This window comes from Protobothrops mucrosquamatus, unplaced genomic scaffold, assembly GCF_001527695.2.
Source record: "Protobothrops mucrosquamatus isolate PMUCROS unplaced genomic scaffold, P.Mucros_1.0 scaffold365, whole genome shotgun sequence".
Classification (NCBI taxonomy): Eukaryota; Metazoa; Chordata; class Lepidosauria; order Squamata; family Viperidae; genus Protobothrops; species Protobothrops mucrosquamatus.
This window is the reverse complement of record NW_015386699.1, coordinates 185,888-208,837: the sequence shown is the minus strand read 5'-3', so window position 1 is coordinate 208,837 and position 22,950 is coordinate 185,888. Positions and strand designations below refer to the sequence as shown.

The window sequence follows — 22,950 nt, the reverse complement described above, 5'->3', positions numbered from 1 at the left end:
TATATATAGAGATGCATAGATTGAGAATTCTTGGGGTGGAAGAAATAGGAAATTATAATGTGAACACTGCAACACCACAGACAGTCAGTGTATGAAAACTGTTCCTGAAAAACATTAGCAGATTCTCTGGGAAAATTAGCATCTCCACCACACTCTAAAAAAATCTGAAGGTTTCTCAAAATGTAAGAACATTCCTTACGTGTAAACAACAGCCAAGATACTTCTAACACATCTATTTTATAGATTAGTTATAATTTAAGGTATGTAGATTTTTTCCTGTTATGTGGTATTTTTAACTTTTTGAAACATTCAGAAAAACCGGGGCTTCATGGCACTGAGAAATTTTTTGAAATCAAAGGTTGCCATCTAATTAACAGTTTCAAAAACACAGGTCTGGTTCTTCACAAAATAGCTGAAGAAAAATCTCTAAGACCAAAGAAAATAAAATAAAAAACGAGGCGAAGAGGCTGCGGTTACATATCTCCGCTGCTCCTGCATTTGCCACTTTTCATTTATCACTCTGGAAGTCTGTCCCATCTGTGCTTGGGTTTAAAAATGCTCTTTGTTTCCATTCTAATTCGTTTGCATTCTTGCCATTATTTCAACGAGTGCAATTCTGTTGCTTTCGCCCTTCTTTTGATTATCATATGCTCATTATTATACTTTACCAAGAGAAAAGTATGCAGATGAGATTCCAGGAGCAATCTATCTGGGCGAGGTGTTTTAATCAATGGTCTTGCTCTGGTGATTAAGCGGAGACTTCTGTTTTGGCAAGATAACATTAGTTTCTCCTGTCATGCTCCAAAAGCCACTGGGAATCTTCTGCAGATCATTAGATATGCTACAATAAAGCTTTGGTACATTCCCTTTTCTTCCTTAAATTACTTCTTCACTGTCCTATCATTTCCCGTCACCATTGGCACAGAATTATTATTATAGCTCCCCTGAAACATGCACCAGAGCTATGTCTCCAGGCCATCGGATGCCATTTTCAATTGAGGCTTCCACTTTAAAATATAAATTAAGAAAAATTTCATTATCTCCTGCCAGGGGCCATTATTCACCACTGTTCTAGGGAAGATTAAAAATGCAAGATCTATAGTCTTGAACAAATACTCCAGTATTAAAATGAAGATCTGGGTGTAAACGACAAGGCTAATATACTAGGACTAACTGAATTAAGACTGAATATACAAACTGAGTTTGTTATAGATCACAGGGCACAGGCAAACTGGAAGCGATAGAAACAAAGCTAATTCTAACGGACAGTTGGAATTTTAAATTCACGACCCCTTCCAGCTGGGACTTCTTAGAGCTATGGTCTTAACGTACCTAGAAGCAAATCTGATATAAATTGCACCAGCTTCATTTCAAAGGTATGGAACTTATACCTCCGTTTTCTCTCAATGGAAGTCAGGTTTATAAGACTGAAATGTGCATTAGTAGGTCTAGACTCGAACAGTGCTGACCATATTCGTAATGCTGTAATACACTGAACTTTCTAAAAATGGTTTTCTTACAAATCTACTGTGGTTTCAGAAATTGTTGAACACATTTTTAATATGTGGTGGGTATGTGTGCAGTTTTATGCAGTTATCCCGTATTTAACCTGATAGTGACAGATGCTAGCGGGTCTCATCCTATTCGGACAGATCATGTATTCTGCTCTTTAAAAGAATCAACAGAATTCGTGTAGCAGTTATTTCTGCATATGGCAGAAAGACGCACCCAAACACATGTGACTACATCCCATTTTAATTTTAATAAATCTGACTTACAAATATATAAAATTGCCATAGAATAGGGAATCTAGCCCTTCTGGGACTGCTTGAGATGCTTGATGGTGGCTGGGCCTGCATATATGTAAACACACATGCTTTGTTTATGCAAATACACACAGATACTCATTGCCTGAAACATCATGGAAATGTTAATAGTGAAAAAATAGCATCTGTATAAAAGCCAATCATTTTCAGTACACCAGGGAAAACACAGATGCATAGTTTCTTTAATTGTTTAATAGCTAATGATTTATTGGACATTATTAATTACTAAATAAACATAAGGAAACGAAATGTAGTGCAATTAATATAACATAGGAGATGTTGCACGGTAATGATCATTTGTCATAATTAATGTAATAAGCAATGCTTGTGGCAAATATTCTGAAATGTAGTATAAATACAACAATCTTTTTCTGTTTTCCTTATTCTCAAAATCAATAAAGGGGAACAAATTAACTTCAAAGTAAATTGGTAACTGCCTACTGAAATGCAAGAACCCTATGAATTTTCTACAAGTAAAAACAAAAGGACATGATCCATTAAACAAAATCTTACAAAGCTACACAATTAGTAAAGTTTTAGCAAATGCGACTGAAAGCAATGGTGCCCGGAATAGTTACTCGAAACTATCAGAGGATACTTTGAAGGGTGTGCAAACATGTCAAAGTATTAGGCAACAGCTGGATGAGGCAATGAACAGAAAACAAGAGATCACTCTAAAAGTGCCTTTCCATTTAAGAAAGACACCTTTTGACTCAAGCTAGATCTAATTTCTGCTACTAAAAAATACAACAGAATATTGGCTGCAACTAAAAGTTACAACTTTACAGCTTCGTTATGCCGCTGGCTTAATTGAGTTCCTTACTGAGCCTCATGCAGATGCTAGTTGCTTAGCCTGTATGATTGTAACCGGATGTAATAAATGTCATTTATTTGTTTCATAATGTTTATGCGGATGCCCATCTTAAACAGGTAACTCTAAATGGCCAACAACTAATACACAAAACAATATGATAAAACTCCTACAAGCAAACAATACAATTCAAAATAATCTATGCACTGCCTAACCCATAATATGAACACACACTTATTGGTTGCCATTAACATTTTGGCTCTAATGTCTAGGAGGAAAGCCAAGTCTTCATAGCCTTCCAGATCTTCCATAGGGCAGGTACTGAATAGATTTCAAACATGTTTTCCTATAGGAACAAAATGACTTACAATAATAAATCAATTTATGTTGAGTGAAAATGAAATAAAACAGATAAACTAACCTAGTATGTAAAGAGAAAAAATAATGTTTATTTCTCTAGTCCTGTGTCAATTATATTCTGGGTGCCATGTTCTCTTATGGCTGGTGGTTATCCACAAATGTGCCTTCTTATTGGCAATTCTTTCTAATAAGGAACGTCTGGTTCCTACTTTACTATGTTTTTAACTCCAAGCAAAGTTTTCATTATTTCAGGATTTTTAATATTAACTCTCTATTTATGCTTGAATAGAAACATTTAATTCAACTCATCTCGGCTGCCTAGTAATCATTTTAATTATCTGTTTAATTGTTTGTATATTACACATTTGTATGCTTTTCTGAGTTTTATGTTATACTTATTCGTTTAAAATGTTAGATACTGGTTTTCAAAATATGTTATAAGCCACTCTGGAAAACTTTTTGTTTTGAAGAAAGGCCTATAAATTCTTAAATAAAGTAATTAAAAAGATGAAATCCTTGAGCAATGAGAAATGTCTTATGATTTAAAACAGGAAAGTTGAATTCCTAAGTGCAAAGCTATATCTGTTCTCCCTGGACTTTCTCAGAAAACTATTTGCTTAGCTTTCCCGTGTATTTCCAGTCTAAATGTAAAGCTATCAGATATCTATTACTCTGAAATATATTGCCTATTATATTAAGGAGAGTTGGGCATCATAATTCTACAGTCCTTTAAACATGACCAATTCGATAAGCACTGTACTGCTGATGTTTGGAGAAAAATATTGTAGAAATACTGAATGGCTGGTTAATGTGATTGTTAATTTCAAACAAACTTTCTTATGTATAGCAATAAGAATACCTAGCCCAGTGATGGCGAACCTTTTAGAGACCGAGTGCCTAAAACCTAGCCCTGCCCCTGCCTCGCCTGCTCCACACACCCCACCCCGCCCCCATCCCACTCACCCGCAGGGCCACTCACTGCCTCAACGGCCTGCCGCAGATCGCCCATGGAGGCCATGCCCTCCGCCCATGCCCCACAGCATCAACTGTGCGTGATGGGGCACGAGGGTGGAGTCCTGTCCTTGGCTGCATTCCTCCGCATGGGCTGCACTTGGGGGCAACTCTCCTCTGGGGGGGGCTTGCTGAGGATGGGGAGGCTGCTGAGGACAGGACCGCAGGGCGAGGCGGGGCTGGAGTGACAGTGTGCATGCCCAGAGAGAGGGCTCTGAGTACCGCCTCTGGCACGCGTGCCATAGGTTCACCACCACTGACCTAGCCAATCTGGGCTGATCTTCAAAAGCTAAGCAGAGTCAGATTTGTTTAGTACTTAAACGGGAACCATTTAAACCATCCAGTACCAACCAGGGCTCAAAACAATATTCCAGTATGGAAATTTTGACAATCTCTATATTTTTGCCAATAAAAGTGATGTGGCACCAAAGGTGCTTTTTCAATTCTGGTCAGAAGTGAAGAAGCTTCTTAGAAGGAAAAACTAAGGAAGTCCAGTTGCCTTTTGAAAAAGCACCTTTGGGAAAACCATGACCTGTATGACTGAGAACCTCCATAGACAAAAATGATGTGGGTATTTCTATGAAATAATCAGGAGCTTCCCCTTACTGGATGGGAGATTTTATCTTAAAATATCCTAATAACTGATATAAAAAGGATAAAAGAGTAAATTGTGCAAGAAATATTGCATGCTATCAAACTTGTTTATAAATTACATCTTAATAGTACTTATAAATATACATAAAGGGTTAAACATTTTAAAGTGTCAAGATTGTCTCCCCTTTTCTTGTTTTAAAGTGATTCTCTGATTACTAGCCAGGATTTACAATGCTAACAATATGCAAATGTTCTTTTATATAATGTGATTTGCATATATGTTAAATAAAATTTGAAACTGCCTCTAAAACTCCTTTAATCTTTTTTAATTAGCAAAATAAGCAATTTAAAAATAGCAACAACAATTTGTTAATAAAACCTCTGATATGTTAGATGCCTTGATAATTCTGAGCCATTTTACAAGACCTTTGGGTCAGTTTAATGCAAATTAGGCTTGAGTCACCCAGAGTCTTATTAATCCAGCCCAACTTCCTGGTTTACAAAATTGCATATTCAACATAAAAGTGGCTTAATTTTAGGAGCAAAATAAAGCATATTTATTTGCCGAGTAGACCACTGAGACTCCCTTTATTTCAAGGGGTCATCGTGTCGAAACATAATGTAGGGGCACAGTTATCACACATATATAGAGTGAATAAATGTGTACGTACTTCTTTATTTAAACATTCATAGGATGCCTAGAGTTTTGAAACTTCTCCTTGGATAATTACAATGTATTGCCATATATTGGAGCCAGTGTCAATTAGGGCCAATTACTCATGAAAATGTTTCTCCATTGCAGTTTTCACATACAGAAACTATCACTCCCCATTTTGACAGAGGAAATGGGAAATCGCTATGGGATGTCCTAGTTAAGATTTAAATTAGCAAGAAACTTGTTACCAGGCCTTATAAAAAATATGGAATAATAGGACATAACCTTGCAAAACCTTGGCATCCTCCCCCTTACAACCTGTAAATTATCTGCAGAAATTACCCATTCTTGTGTGGCAGCTTATTTTTCTCTCATTGGGGAGGGAGGGGAGAGAGAGGAGGGGGGCCTTTAAATATTTAATTAGTAGCATGATATGAAGACAACCATGCATGCCAAGCACTTTGATCCTCAGCCTATGCTCCTCCTAATTATGCTTAAATTTACATCGGTCATTGAAAACCTCTGGCACTTCTAATTATTTTATTCCTTAAAGATCCTTCCACGAAGAGATATTTTTCACTCTCACAGCTCTGGATTTCCCTAAATAGTTTTCTAGACCATTAATTACTTGCTCAGGGTCTTATATTCAACGAGCATTCAAATCTGGGATTGGTCTGGTCGTGTATTTTTGTAGTGGGACAAACCCATTTGCAAGGGTGCGTCTTTGTAGACCCTGCAGTGTCTGCACTGTATTTGTAAAACATTGTGGCCCATTTCAATTATGAAGCAAAGTGTCTTTTTAAAAATCTAAAATCATAATCCGGCTAATTATTTCCCAGTGATATGTGTATCTTCTTTGCTTTCCTTCTTGTACTGATTAGACGGAAATATCTTAACTATCCATGTATGGCTTTAAAAGTATTAATGTCAAACGGGAGGTTAAAAATCAAAGGAAAGGCCCTTGGAATTGATCTGCTGATTTCCTTACCACCTTTTTTCTCCACAGACATGGACAACTCAAATGACAGAAGTGCTGTCCCTTAGGAAGGGCCTTTAATCATATCACTTCCAGTGCTGTCATTTGCTATTTAAACAGAAGTTTGGGAAATTTGTGCTAGAAGCATTGTGTGAGCCTTATTATATTATTCTCTTGAGAGAACTTGGATGTCATGAAAAGAATGATTATTTATCAGCGACATAGCAGTATCTTGCCACAATTAGTGGAAAAATTACAAAATTTGTAATGGAAAGTTTGTAGTGGAAAATTTACAAAACTTTCAGGAATACTCTTTTTTTAAAAAAAAATGTCTTATGTTTCAAAATAAGCATAATTTTGAGAAGGGAGCATTACAAGTTTCTGTTCATATTTTGCTAGAATCAGTATGATTCGTTCATAAGCTACAATCCATTTTTAATGGAAAAAATTGCTGCAAACAGTGCTTTGACTCTCCCTCTTCAATCAAAAGCAAGTTTAGAAATACAAGCAGCATATGAGGAGATATACCAGCTCACCACTCTAAGCATGTATTTAATTAAGCTGAAAATGTTCATAATCTAATCCTTTTTCAAATTGCCTTCCTCCACAAGAGGGTCTGTGTTTGCACAATTAAAAAGGCTCACTTTAACCTGACCTAACTAATGTATTAGATGTAAATCCTTCCCTATTGAAATAAGTGCTGGGATGACAGTAGGACAGGAATCGTAATAAAAGAAGGAGCTCCTTTATCACGCATAACATTGATAGTATTCATGATAATGGAACCCTGATCTTCTGTATTTAGAATAGAATAGAGCTGGAAGGGACTTTGGAGGTCTTCTAGTCCAGCCCCCTGCTCAAGCAAGAGGAGCTGTTTTAGTTTTATAGCATGTTACCTAAATTATTCTCTAATTCAGAATGCTCTGAAGGAACTTTAGATTGTGTCTCAGTTGCCAAAGGGGGGGGGGGGACTAGGAAAGTTAAAAAGAGAAAGATTTTTTGCATTTATAAGTAAAGGAATAATGGACTAACAAAGTTGATATATTTGACAGGAAGTAAACTTTCAGATCTGGAAGCATCTTTTTAACCCCAAATTCACCCCCCCCCCCGAAGGTTAACATTTTTTCTGCAGGATATAGGTAAATGGTGGCTTGTTTGACGTAAGAGAAAGAAATGAACTGCATGACAAGCTATGGATTTGGGGGACAGTTTGATTTATGGTAAAATAAATCATAAAATGCCTAGCTTAAGACATGTTCAACCTGATTACCCTGTATATCTAGAAACCACAGCAAGAAAGCAGGTAATACAAGTGCTGAAGAGTAAGTCTTAAGCACTTACTAAGAGAGATGCTTTAACATCAAGAACATGCTTTTGTTTATGGCTTGATGAAACATAGCCCAGCTCAGTTTTCCCATGCTTGGACTATACAGAGCATAATGTTCACAATACAAAGAATACTGTATTATAGCTCACCATGATGAAAAATGTCTGGGCATGTCTGCGTGTTTGGCAACCTGTTTGCACTTAAAACTGCTCAGCAGGCACCCTGTGATTGCCATTTGCAATCTTCTCCCCGGGCTTCCTCAAAAAGTAAATGGGGAAACCTGCATGGAATGTTGCAAGGTGCTACTGAGAGGACTCCATCTTGTTTCTGGGCACTGGCTGAAAAATCCACACTGAAATGAAAGAAGGCTTTTCAACCACGAAATATTTAAACCCCCAGAATGAAGAGGCAGCTTGGTAAGGAGCACTGAGTGCCCCATGGTGGTGGTGAGGGAAGCCCTGGAGGTCCAGTGGAGGCTGTTTGTGTGTCTCCCTGGTTAGGGACTGAAAATCTTTGTTGATTTTATCAGAGAGGATTTTCAGCTCCTAAGTGGAGAGACAGTGCAGTAGGATACATGGGTGTCTCAGAGGGATGGGGGAAGCTTAGTACAGGACCTGCTCATGTGGTTTCAACTCAGTGCCTACAAATTCTGCTTGCATTTCAGAGGAGTTTCAACTACTGAGTGGAGAAGTGCTCATGCACGGCTTGCACCAGATCTCCCAGGTTCTCCCCCACCCTGTGCTCCTTACCTGGGATTCCATCCACTTAACAACTCACAAGATAGCTTAATGACTGCAACCAGGAGTGCCTAGATTGCACTTGTTAAGTGAAACAGTCACATGATGTCATACCTAATGACTGCTTTGGTCAATGACTGAGATTATGGTCCCAATTGTGATCATTAAGAAAGGACTGCCCCATCTGTCCGTCCGTCCATCCATCCATCCATCCATCCATCCATCCATCCATCCATCCATCCATCCATCCATCCATCCATCCACAATAGACACATATAAATTGCTCGTATATAATACAGTTACTGCAGATATCTTCAGGCCTTCCTCAAAAATCCAAAAAGGCAAGATGAAGACACAAACTCTGTGCCATCTCCCTCCAATCCTGATGTTTCCTAGCATCTGAAGATTTCATTTTACATGAGAATGGCATTCCTGAGCAACAGGGTCCCCTGTTGTGGGACTACTGCATTACATTCAGGCAAATACAGTCAAACTTTATCTGACAATTGGAGGCCAGTTCCTCAGCAATTCTATACTTACACTAACAAATGCCTGAAGACATTTACTGGAACTCCCAAGAATAGCTTCATGGAAAACAATAGCTCTCTTCCTGTATTATTCAATGTATAGGGGAGCCAAGGGATTAAATTATAAGGGGGACACACCTTTGGCTTTGCCCCAACATACTTCCATTTCCTTGCTTTTATTCTTAGCTTCTATGTGTTGAAGGAGTTTGGAGAGACATCTTTCTGTATTAGTAGGCAATCTTTCAATTGTACTGTCTATTAAACTGGCATGTGGGTTAATGTATCCATTGTGTATAAAGTGGGAATGCAAAAATCTTCTGCTCCTATGAAATTGTTTTAAAAAGGGAGACAGGAACTTCAAAAAAATAACATATCTGTACAATAATACTGCAGCAGCACTACCATGCTATCACAGAAAATTGAGATGGGGAGCTTACAGCATTTTTTAAAAAAAATACCAAATTCATATTTTAGTAGCAAGATAAAACTATTACTCTGAATAAAGCATTTACTCTACTTTACTCTTAAACTACATTAGCTCCATAGCATTAACTTGCTTTATGGGTTCAGTTGATCATGACCTATAAAATGTTAAGCAGAACTGCTTTAAATATCCACTAGCACCATGCATGGGACTGAGAGCACAAGGCAGTGTTTTATGAAGCGGGGAAAAACTGTCCCCCTATGAAACACTAGCACATACTCTTATGTCACTGATATAAACAGGGTACACATGTTAAATAATGTATAACACTGGCAATGTTTTTCTAAGCAACAGGAAGGCAGACTGAGTTTATTTTAGTTCCTGTTCTTTTCCAATAGAAATGCACGTACACAAAGGCAAAGATGTTCAAATATGAAATTCATATGCAGGAAAGCTGAGAATCCCCTTTTGTTTTCTGTTAATGAACAAATTCTGTGTTTTTAGGGGAAGGGTACAAGCCTGGAATTACTTTTTGAGTAGCGTTGGCCAACATCTTTGGCAATTATGATTTCATTAATTAAAAACAGAACCACAGAAACATGCTATTGTTCTTACATTTGACCCTTACAACTTTGCATTTCAGCCATTTTTGTAGTGCAAAATGTAATCAGAAGTAACTAATTCAGGACCAGATGGGTTGCAAGAATGTAAAGTTCATATTTTAAAGATACTTTTTTCAAAATTTACTGCAAAGACCCAATAGAATTGAAAAGACCAGGATAGGACATTTTAAACAACGAAAACTTTTACTGCTACTTTTTATTATTAGAGGACATTGGCATACACAATAACATACATTCACAATATCTATACAGCATTACCTATCCACCCATCGACCTGTGTTTGTGGGAGAAAAAAGAGGGTCAGACTTATGAAAGTAGGGTGATAATACAAACATATTCTTTTTCTACATGCATCACATCTTAACAGGCACACTCTAAAGAGACAACATAAGCAGCAACATTGAATATAGGCCAGCCCTGAATTAAAGCAATTTTATAGATGTTCTTAGGAAGCATTTTATATTTTTACTATTTTTTAAATGTAGCTTAAAGTTGAACACAAAAAATTTAGCCAGTAAAAGTATTATTTTTATGATGTTCATTCACCTAACATCTCATCTTCATTTATTTCTTGAATGCATCAGTACTATTTATTATGTTTTCCTACAGGATTCCTACATAGGTACCACATTACTCTAACTTGCACAACTATCATATACTATATAAAATACTGCAATGGAAACTTCAGAGTAATTTGACCTCATGGTTATTTGCCTAGCTCTGCTTCATGATATCCAGTGCAGTTAATTATACATTTTCGATGTTAATAATCTCTGTCAGTTTCAAGCATAAATTGTCTTTGATTAATATTTAAACTGTGTTTGAATAAAAATAATTGTGGTTATATTTCCTATTCAGCAGCTATTATGGCTTACTAGAGGTCTCTTTAGGAAAGACAGCAAGCTAAATGGCTCAGCTGTCCTTACTAAAGGAAGCTTAAAATCACTTTTCATCACTGTACCAATCAGGACTGTAATATAATTAGCTACCCTATGATTGGGATGTATGTGTGAAGTGTTTATGCACTACTAGGCACAATTAATACTGTCTTATTATTTTGTATAATAAATATAAAAAACATAAATCATGAATCTGAGCTCCAGTAGAACCATTAGGGAAAGAAGGATGTGTTTTGATAAGCTGAAATGAACCAGCAAGAAGACGACAGTAGTGATAGCGGTAGATTTTTTTTTAAGGGTTCATTCTAAAATGTCTGAGTACAGAATGTACTCAATAGTCTCAGTTCCAAAATTCAGCAGCTGAATAGAAAGATGAAGGGAAAAGAGGAATTAGATTTGCTATAGTCCCTCAGGAGTCTTGAGGTTTGGCCCAAAATCCAATCTGCAACTTAAAGCTCTTATTTTCAAAGTATTTTTAAATTAATATACTGCTAATTCATACAACTGTTAGATCTGTCCATTGTTTTCTGTTTAGGCAAGTGTCTTTCATCAGCCGGTGTTTGGTCATTTGAAGGCTCTAGCATAAACAGAAACTGTTTTACCATACCACAGCTGAATGTGATACAATTGAGTAGAAAATATTATAGCCCATCAGTGAATTTATCTATGTTGAAATACTTATAAAAGAATTAATTGCTTTCCTATGGTAAAGCAAGTTGTAACTCTTGAGCTAAGACTATCACAAAATTCTGTTTATACAGCAATTCCCCTTCACTGAAACATAATTTTCTATTACCAATATAAATAATTCTCACTGTTCACATAAAAAGCCAATTATTTAGACTAACAATTATTAGAACCTATTGAATCTAAGTGACATATTGTGTGTGGAAAGATATAAGACTCAGAAGCTAACTTATTGGATGAAATGCATTACAGTAGGGGATGATAAGGGAAACATTATTCCAGGGCTATGAAGATCCCGGTTCAGATCCTGACTTGCATGAAATATATTGGGTGGCTTTGAGTCCATTACCATTTTCCAATCTAACCTCTATCTCACCGAGTTGTTCAGACAATAAAAAGATTGGGACAAATCACGTAAGCTGGTTTGAGTTCCAGGAGGAAACAAATGGACCATATAAATTTAATAAATAACATTATATGTCCTTCAAAAGATCCATGTCTTTCACTTCATAGTAGCCACTGATCTTCTTCTAAGAGTGCTTGTTAAGAATGTCAAAACATTCAAACACAATTGTCACTATTTAGTGATAACACTGAAGAAAAAGCACTGAAACTCTCAAATTCTATGTAGGTACTAATTATTATTAAAATATGATTCAGTTATACGTGACTACTTGGTCAAATATAACCACCATCATTCCTTTCTCCTGAAGAGTTCATATGCAACCAATATTAAAAACTAACCATAAATAGAAAGCACTTTGCAAACACCACATCAAACTACAAATATACCGTCTGAGATGACCATGGAGAAAGAATGTCTGTGTTTCTGCATCCACTTTGATGTAACCTGAAGCCAGCTCTACATAAAAGAATGCTTAAGAGAATGCGTCTGGCTCCGATAATCATGTACAGTAGAGGTTTGTCAAGTATCTCTCAGATTCTGATAGTGAAAACCAGTGACGTACCAAAAGAAAATAAGGGTCTGATATTTGAGATCAGTAATTTACAATGACATCTTTCATGTTCATTCATCCAGAAACACGCTAGTTCAAATTAGTATCTTTTATGTGACAATCAATACAATCATTTTTGGAGCAGAGAAAGGACAAAAAGTTATCAAAACCACAGAGGAAAAGAAAGAGAGGAAAAAATTCAGACTGTTGATGACTATATAAGACACATTTCCTACAGAAATATTTTTTTTAAAAAATAACAACTCTTTTGATCCACAACAGAAGCAGCTGCCATTTTGAAAACTCCTGATTCTAAAAAAGTCAGCCGAATTCTAATAACCTGGTTACTTTACAAGAAATAGAAGGGAAGAATGTTATAAATCCATGAAAAAAGTGCAATTGTAACAATCATATGTTTTCAGTATACTTTACCGAATCAGTTTTTCTGCACTGTCACAAAGTAATATAGCCAAAATGCTGCAATATGGTTCCAAGGAGGATGCCGAGTGATGTGTTAATTTGTATGGCTGGCCAGAGTTGAGTTTTAAGATGGGAAGCCATACAAATCTTTTAAATAATTAAACAAGGATGCCATCTTCTCAAATTGGTTTAGTTTTTGGCCCATGCAGACTTGAGAATTAAGGGACCAAAGTAACCAAGTACTAATGAGATGAATCAGAGGAGATGGGTGATTTCCTGATCCAACCTTCCAATCCTATGATCATCCATGAAAGACTTTCCTTTTATTCTTTATCTTTAGAAAGAAGAAGAGCAGCCTTGTTTTCACTTGAAAGGAAGCTCATCTGATAAACCTGCACTTTTTAAAAAAATGGTTGACAAGGAAGGAAATACATGTAAACGACACTCTGGGTCAGAAAAGTAATTTAGTTCTTTTTTTGGGGGGGGGGAATTTCTACCCATGTGTCAATCATGTTGAGAAAAGCCATTAAAAACATTTGGCATAAGTTATTTGTTTCTTAGAGGACATCTTCAGTAGGAGAACAAGCGAGAGAGAAAGAGAGAGAGAGAGAAATATATATGGAGAGAAATTGAGGAGAGAGAGAGAGAGAGAGAGAGAGAGAGAGAGAGAGAGAGAGAGAGAGAAAGGGAAGAAATCTTCAATGAAGTTCTAAGAATTTGAAATACACAGGCTGCTAACCTAGAAATAGAAAGGTCAAAGTGCAAACAGCTCCTGCCTTGAGCTTTGACAGGCACAGCTGTGTTCTAAGAAGAATGAATGACTGACATAATGAAAGGAAGAGGATGCCCTGCAGTTTCAGAATGGAACATAGTATCCAGTTGTTAATACTAGCGTAATAACACTTAATAAACTAGGCTTGGTATCCTTATCTATGGAACATACTTTCATGCTGATATTTCACTTGTAAAAGCACACCCTTTGTGATCATGGTCATTTCTCTACTAGCAACTTGTAAGTTCTAGAATCACTGATCTATTGCTGTGACAAAATAATACTGTAGTAATGAGGTACATCATTATTTCAAGGATGCCTGGGTGATGCTATGAAAATACTAATGGGCAAATAGTCTACCTATCCTTTTTAAGCCGTTGTAGGATGATGAAATTGAAAGGATAATAGCAAATAAATTGTAACTGAAATAGTGATAGTAAGCAATAATAGATTTACAACCTTGCTTTCAAGTAACAGTTATAACACTTAAAAGAAAGTTTGATCATATGTCTTGTTAGAGGAAAACTGAAACATTGGAGCACAATTCCCTTTAAAAAATGAGAAGAGGGGGGAAGGGAAAGGAAGCCTGAATGAATTAGCAGTCTGCACTGATCTTAAAGTAAATTGGAGACAAAATCATTGTTGTTGTTTTTTGCTTTAAGGAAATACAGAGGTGTGAGCGATCGTTTTAAATTTACTTGTAAATCTTTTTAAAAAGCTAAAAACCCTAGCACTGTTCTTATGCTGATTTAGATATTGATTTGATAAATCATTTCTCAGTTTAATGAAGCAACTGGAAAAGAGATTCCTGAGATTTAATTCTAATGAAAATTAAACTTGTCAAAGAACTCCTAAGAAATTACCAGAAAAATCTGGATTTGGCATGCATCATTTATTCATTCAATGATTTTTCCAATCTTTGAAATGAGACTACAATTTCCCACGGATTTGTCTAACAAAATTTGTTTTATCAGTAATTCAGACAAAATGAAATAATAATGAAATTTCAAATTCTATATTTAATGATCTTCACAACTCACCTGGGATCCAACTATAATCTAAAGAAATATATTAAAGCAAAATATTACTTTTTCAAACATGCGAGGGTACTTTCATTGTAGCGCTAAAGAATGTGAACACTTTGTGGTCAATTTCAATGAATGTTAGCAAGCGTTCCCAAACTGAAATCAAAATAAGAGTAGATAGGGAAGGAAAACAAGTGAAATATTCTGGTGATCCACCTAATGCCTTTTATGTCATGTCAAAAGCACTGTTCGTATTAGCAGAAAAAGTATTAGCAGACTTAAAATGGATTTTCCCAATGAGACCCTCTAGGCTGGAGTTGCAGCACAATACAGTTCTTACCTCACAGAGGTGGTAGCATTGTAGGAAACCTGATGGGGATAGTAAACCCTGGATGTCAACAGAAAAAGATCGGCTTCCGTTGCATCACATACATAAGTAGCATGCCAGAAACCACACTCAAGCTCTCCCTCCTGCCACTAAGCAAAGCCCCTTGGCCACTACCAGTTCAAGGCAAGAACCATACTGCACATATTTTTTTATACTTGCTGGACTTGCAAACAAAATGGACTTACAAACAGCCTTTTGGAAGATAACTCTTCATAAGTAGGGGACCAGCCATATACTCCTATACGTATCTACCCAGAAGTGAGTTGTGCTGAGTGTTATGGATTCTTGTAAGTATAGGGATTTGAGTAGAAAAATCTGAGTAGATCTTTGACATCTCAGAAACTAAAAATTATATTTCTCCTTCCTTCCTTCCTTCCTTCCTTCCTTCCTTCCTTCCTTCCTTCCTTCCTTCCTTCCTTCCTTCCTTCCTTCCCAGAACTTAGGAAAAAAAAAACAGTCAACCTTGGTATTAGTTTTATTTCATGAGTGGCCTTTTCCTCCTGAAATGGGGAAAAAGTATATTGGAGTTTCTTAAGATATTTATTATCGGTAATTTAACCTTTATCAGTGTATTCTTTTTTTATTAACATATTTTAATCAGCACTGCTTTTACCTTTGTGTCATAATTTTGTAGGCATCAGGGAGGAAACATTCAGTGTTCTCCATCTGGAAAGGGTCAGCATCACAAATCTTGTCATCTGTCCGTCCATAATTAGCACTCTCTATCATAATGACATCACTTCCTGGACAACGAAGATCAATGGAGTAGCCCTCACAGGACAGTTCTCTCCTTACCAAACCAAATGGTAGTGCTGCTCGACTAAAACCTAAAAAAAACAACAACAAAACCATATTGTATTATTAAATTATCTCCTCCCAAATAAGTTAGAGAGATAACTCTAAAATACACTTTAGTAAATATGAGGGCATTTTTAGACTTTTATCATTCCAGAAAATGTGTACCGTCCATAACCCACCCTGGATTTTCTATGTAGATGGATGGGGAGTATTCATATAATAGAGCAGCTTGTTCGCATCCTTCTTGAGTTGGGGGTTAAATGTGGCCATTATTCTGAATGTATCATTTTATAAATAAACACATGGTTGAAATTTGTTCTTTAAAAAATAAATTATGAACTTCAAGAGATTACAGGAAACATCCAACAGATATTCAGGGTCTAAACAAGTCAAACTCTGGAAAAACAATGAATGGAATTTTTACACTAAGTGAGCAGTGGCGGCTGAGTGGCTGGGTCATATTTTGGCCACCAGGTTTACAACCATACTTTCAGCCAGGACCTTTGCTTAACGAGCCCTAGTTTGTGTTCTAACTAATTTAATTATTTTTAACAGATGTTTGTGATTGGCTTTCTTCATCCTGGGTCAGCCTCTGTGTTCACTTCACTTTAAACTCAAGCACTATGTCACAAGTATTATTTATTTTCAATGCTCTCTCCCATTCCTAGCCTACTGCTGAACTCAGAACAGCCTGAGAAGTTTACACAGCAAGGATATATGTTCCCTGTCTCAAAATAACAGAAAAAATAACCAATAAAATGTTACACTTATTAAACTTGATAATTTAAAACCAATGTGTTCCTCAAAATTTCAGTTTCTTTTGTTCATTTTGTTCCTTTCATCTCAGATCTGGTACATAGGCGTGTGGGATTTGTAATGGGCAGTAGCTTTCTGCTGAATGAGTTTTTTGATGTTTTTGAACTACATATTAATGTAATTTCTTTTCCTTTTGTACAAACTATGATTTTATTCTCAAATAAATCTAATTATAAAAGGGTTCAGTGGCAAATTTTCAACCTGGAACTCCAACAATAGCCGGAGAGTTGAAAACCTGATTTGTAAACCATTTTTAATACTGATTACCCAAACACATTATTTCGGTCCTGATTTATTTATCATAAATTATCCTCTGTGGCCTGTAGTGACTGGAAGTAGCATGTATTCTAGCATGCATACTTAACCACTCAAAGTGGTTTTTAAACCATGGCAAGAAGCCACGTGCAAGATTTTCAGTGGATGCATCTGTCACCCAACCATTTCACATTAAATGTGATAACGTGAGCAGACACATTGGGATTTCCATCTTTATCTGATGCTGTAAGTGCATGATCAGCAGAAAAACTACCTCGTGTTGAACATTTCACACCTCTGCAAAGCCAGAATATTTGTCACAAGGTATGAAACTATTTGAACCAAGTCCAATTCTGTGTTGAGCCAGAAAGAGAAGCTTCTTGTGAAGGTTGTGCTCTGCAACCTTCTTGTGAAGGCTGTGCTCTGCAACCTGTTTGTTTGTTTTTTTAAATAAGGACGGCATTGGGACATGTAACAAAATACAAAAGACATTCCAAGCATGTACAAAACACACAGTTCTTTCACTGGTAAAGCATCACAGCAGTTGCACTTAAAATCAAGGCTTTTTTATTTCCACAACAGGAGATTCAACTTTGAGTCAATATTAAACTCAGCACTTTTCTTCTTATTGTATTTACTCTCTGACAGCTGCAAGTTGCTGCCAGCTACTCTGCCAGCCTCGAATACCATTTTTTTTTAATACACACAACTGAGTTAGCAACAGCTCTGTGCCTGACTGATAGCCTGTGCTAACTGGGAAATGCAACTGACACAGATGGAAAACAGTTATGAAAAACAGGTGGGAGTATAAAACAAGCTCCATAGCCTAGGTCTATGAAGAAGAAACCTCACCACTGCATTTAACTTCATCTTATTTCTCTTCATTGTTTGAAGAAGAGATCTAAAAGGTTTAGGTTGTCCCTTTTATTATTTGTGGACTTCAACTCCCAGAATTCCTCAGCCAGGCACGCTGGCTAAAGAATTCTGGGAGTTGAAGTCCACAAGTCATAAAAGGGACAAGTTTGAAGACCCCGGTTTAGGAGGTATGATGATTATGACAAATAGAATTGTACCTCACAGGAATGTGTGTGTGTAAGAGAGTGTCTGTTTGCATATCTGTGTGTTGACTCCTGGAGACTGTCTGAACAAGTCCCTGAAGACTTGTTTAGCAAGGTTTTATGGAAGTGGTTTGCTACTGCTTCCTTCCTACATCTGAGAGAGAGTGACAGGCATGACTCATGGCTTCTAGTCTGATTCCTTGACCACTTCACCAAACTGGTGCTCACCTCAGTAATTAGGATATACTTATTTTGCTTCTATCAAGTCATCTGAAAAATAATAATATCTGAAACAAAGGACAACTGCCAGTTTTTTTCAACCTGTTAGCTTTCATATAGGTTGCATGGGCTGGCATGGAATGACTTAAATTGTAAACTCACACATCTACAGGGTATTAAGAAACAGACACCACAGGAATTCAAGAAATGCTACTTTATTGCTGTGTAGTAAGAGAATTTTGAAATCCAGGCCCAAACTTTCACTGTCCTTTTTAAGGACAATACGTTCAAGATGAGATAGTTCTTTTTCTCACACTTTCTACTTCCTCAAGATTCAGTAACTGTTTTTCCTCTCCCACCACTTTCTCAAGGCTGGAACTAATCTTCCTGAATCATGAGAAAGGACTAAAGTCTATCTTCTTTCTTGCCTAATATTAACTATTTCCACGATAGGTCTCTTTACAAGCTTTTCTGTAAAAACTAAAATAGGAACAACAATTCCAAATATTATAGTCCAAATTTCCTTACAGGAAATAAAAGAAATATACGCCATAATAGAAAGCTTTGGGTGCTTTGTCTGGATTTTTTTTTCAGTTCAACCATGTATTTATTGTAGAAAAATCAGAACTATTACAGTATTTCAATTGAGGTTGCCAGGACTATAGAATTCAAAACCAGACAAAGTATCAGCAAATCCATGGCAACATGCTTTAATATTAAGAGACACCATAACTGAATGGTGAAATACTTTTATGAAAGTAGCTCAGCTGTGTCCCTAAACCATGGGAATGAACAAACGCCAAGAAAATATGCATTAATAATTAAAAACAGAAGGAATATTCTTGAATTTGGTGGCTCAGAAGGACAGATTTATGGGGCAGAGAAAAACATTATACATTGCTGTCATCTAGATTTCTACAGTCTCTTTTCAACAATTCAGGAGAGGTGGTGGGAATGCAGCAGTATTAGAGTTTAAAAAAAAACAGATGGGAACACAGAGAGCTTTTTTTAAGAGATTATCCTTCAACTTAGGTTGCTCTATATTTTGGGTTGCTGCTAAAAATAATAGTTAGGTTAAGCCTTGGTGAATTCCCAACAGAGGTAGCACATTCCTCACCACCATCACTTTTTTTTTCTTTTTTGACGAAAGAGAAACAAACTGTGCAAAATGATGAGAAGCGGAGATCTTGCTATGAAGTCCAACACATCACCAGTATTAAATAAGCAAAAACATATCAATCTTGTCATGATAAAGATGAGAACCTTCCTACTTTTCTTTAGGAATTGAGTGAAGGGTAGCAAATTTTTGGACGCTAGCATAATTGCAAGTAAAAGTGCAGGTTAAAAAAAAAAAAAGGAGTAGGTGTGCATTCTTTTAACCTCTCAATTGTGACCTGGAATGTGCAAGGGGATTTATTGGGCATAGGATAAGAGGGAAGTTATGGTCTGCGATGAAATGTGTAACAGAACCTGGGAAAGTGAAGAGGAATCAGAATCGTACACACGATCCTATGGAAGGAGAGTCAGAACAGCTCCATCTTAATTATGTTAAGATTCACAATTCATAATTTGGTCAAACTGAGTTGGGAACAGCTTTGACAATCTTTCTCAGATGCCATTGTGTTACCCTATCAATAATATGATCTAAGAATTAAATCTATTAAATATATTTCTATTCAGAAGGCAAGTCCTAACGAAGGGGTGTTTTACTTCTCCATACAATTTGGGAAAGCCGAGGTCTAGATCTTACCTTTCATTCCTGCATCATTGCAAAGTCTAGATTTAGGCCTGTGTGATACTATCCTAAGTCATGTTCTTAAAGCTCACTAACCTTCCCCCCCCACACACACATATCTTTCCACACACATCTAGTTGTCAGAAAAGACTTCTCCTTCTGAATACCACAGAAGCTACCCATTACTTTCACTGAGTATGCAAAGCCCCTTTTCGCTTACTGAATGTAAAGAAGCCAGTTGAAGTAACATCAAACACAGTTTTAGAGGAACAAAGATCTTTCCAAAAGATGCTTTACCACCATCAAAAGAGTGCTTTACTTCTTAAAGTATGGTCAAAATGAAGGCCTTCCTTTCCAGTTATGCACCACCCCACTTCAGTTGGGAGTAGAGAACAATCAAAATATATTGCTGTCATTAATGCTGAGCTGACAAACCATCCATTCAGATTTTCTGTACTGTAATTTACAAATGAACCTGTCCTTCAGAAATGATCTTGAAGGGAGGTACAGAACTACGCAGATAATGGTGAAGTATGTTTAACACTTCAAAGAGGGATTTAAAGCAGAAGTGCTATCATAATTAGAATGCACTGTAAAACAACTCAAATATGTGTAATGATTTTAATAAGTTGCTTGGCATCTAGTTAGAAGATAAATGTATAGCTCATTCTTTAAAGGAATGAGAAGAAAAAGGAAATCCTAGCATTTTGGTGGTCAGAAATCATCTGCATGCATAAACAAAATTGTGAAAGGAAATTAGTTCTGGCTTGTCTAAAACAAGGTGGAACATTTCTTCATTTCAATAAGCCACATTAAACTCAATAATAGGTTTATATATCTGCTGTACATATTTACCTATAATGCAGATATGTAAGATTACACAGATATTCATAGAAATATGTGCTTTACAGGAAAAAAGAAACATGTAGTCAAGAAAATTAGGATAATTTGTATAGTGCAATTCGCATATGTCACTTTGCATATATATTTCTCTTGATACTTGAAACAAATAATTCCCTCTTCCCACTTTGGAAATAGTTAAACCTGTGGTACTTTATATTTGCAACATGTAGCAATTCATCACATAGTGTCACCTATAAATTTAATCACTCTTGGCTTGGTTCTTGATTATCTTTGGGACTGTTTGCTCCTGGTAGAATCTGCTTATCCTATGTCACTCATGAAAGGATCTTGTAATTCACCCTCTCCTGCATCACACCAGCTTTAGACAATAATTTCTGGGTTTATTCATTAAATTTTATTTTTCATTAATTGTTTTATTTATGCAGGTCTCCCAAAGTCTTATGATGGGGGGCAGCATTTAATTATACAAAAAAGTAAAAAATCACATATGAAACTAAAACTAAGAACTAAAATATTTTCTAGAAAATCTATTTGGGAGGGAAAAAACTATGCCATTTGAATGCAAACAGCAATGTCCTTGTAAGCATAAACATAGCTTCTTATTCATCTGCACTTAGATACCTTATCAAATTTGAGAAAAGGGAAGCTGAATGAGGAAAAATAATGGTGAAAACACTCAACATATAAACCAGATACAGGACAAACATACTGTACATTGTCTTACACATTTTTCTTGTAAAATAGGGGAAATACATATGTACTATATTTGTCCAATAAATAAACCAGTTCTCTATGCTTATATTAGAAATTTGTACTTGGTTTTGTTGAAAATCTTTATGAAATATACCGTATGTTGTGCTTAATATAAACTTTTTTGCCCAATCAATTTTTATTTCATAATATAAAGTTTCCACTAAGGAAGGCAAAGCAGCTAAAATAAACTGGATTTTTTTTTTGTTTTTTTTACTATAGACCTTAACTTAAGTCAGCTTTCACAAGCAGTTAAAAACTGTTTGCAGAGATTTAGCAAACAACACACTTTGTTCGATTCATTATCCCTAACATTTGTTTAACTGTATTTCTGCAGTGAAGATATGCCAGAGCTAACACTGTTCTACAGTAATCAAGATGTAAAAATAAGGGTATATGCCCTTGACTATTTAAATTGCAAATTGCTACCATGGGATCTTGGGGAAGGGGGGGGGGACTTTCATTTTTTAATTTATCCCCAAACAAGCAAATAAAAGAGACTGTGACATTTCAGTTTACATTAATATTGCATACATTTATTTCCTGTACATGACTCCAGGAAATTGTATATAAGTTATCAAACATAGTGTTCATAAAAATATATAGATATTTCTATCAAGAATAAAATGATTGTCTTTTAAAATAAAACTTGTGCTAGTTTTGTAGAATGAGAAGTCATTTTGCAAATATCACATTTTAAAAAAAAATTAGAATTGGTCAATATCTTTTTGACAATCTTGTTACACCAAAAAACTTGATGAAATAACGTGCAAAAATACATTTTAGTGCTTCTTGTTAAACAGATGCACTGTTTGATATTTTGTATTAATTATATTATGGCAGTATCTATTATCAGTAAATCAGTGACTATTGACATGTTTAACATAAAAAATAGATTATTTTCTTCTTTGGTCTGTTTTTTCTATCTTTTTTCTTTTGGTCTCATTTAATTGTGTGAATTTTTAAATATATTTAGAAGTTTTGTCTTTTATTGTAATTTTGTTAATTATATAAAAAAGAAAAGAGTTTTTTTAATGTTACGAATCAATCAAAAACACACCACAGAAAATTCAGTACACTAATATCATAGATCTGGTATTTACCACCTTGAATTCAGAACAAGGAATACATTCACATTCATATACGAGTTCTACTATTAAAATTATTAGGATTTTTTCATTCTAAATTAGAGTAAAAATCTTAACTTTTTAAAAATTAGTTTAATAAGTACTGCTTCTAACACAGAACACGCATCAACTTCAGCTCAATCCCTGGCTCGTTAGAACTCATGAAAATTTTAATTTGATTCCAATGAGGACAAAAATGTTGGCAAATAAACAAGTACATACAATTTAAAATTAAGTCTCCATCTCATTGGTTAATGGATCAGAATGCTACCATTAAAAAAAAACATGAAATGAGTACTGTACTTTCTCA

The 22,950-nt window shown here is 35.8% G+C and overlaps 1 protein-coding gene across 4 annotated transcripts in view; it reads right to left on the bottom strand.

The window, feature by feature from the left end:
• The window catches only part of ADGRL2 (adhesion G protein-coupled receptor L2), a 222,282-nt gene that overhangs the window by 79,513 nt on the left and 119,819 nt on the right, over nt 1-22,950 (bottom strand). For all 4 annotated transcript variants that reach the window (XM_029284080.1, XM_015815684.1, XM_029284078.1 and 1 more), the window contains exon 3: nt 15,632-15,845. In XM_029284080.1, the coding sequence (XP_029139913.1) occupies nt 15,632-15,845 (214 nt within the window). The remainder of the gene's footprint in view (nt 1-15,631; nt 15,846-22,950) is intronic.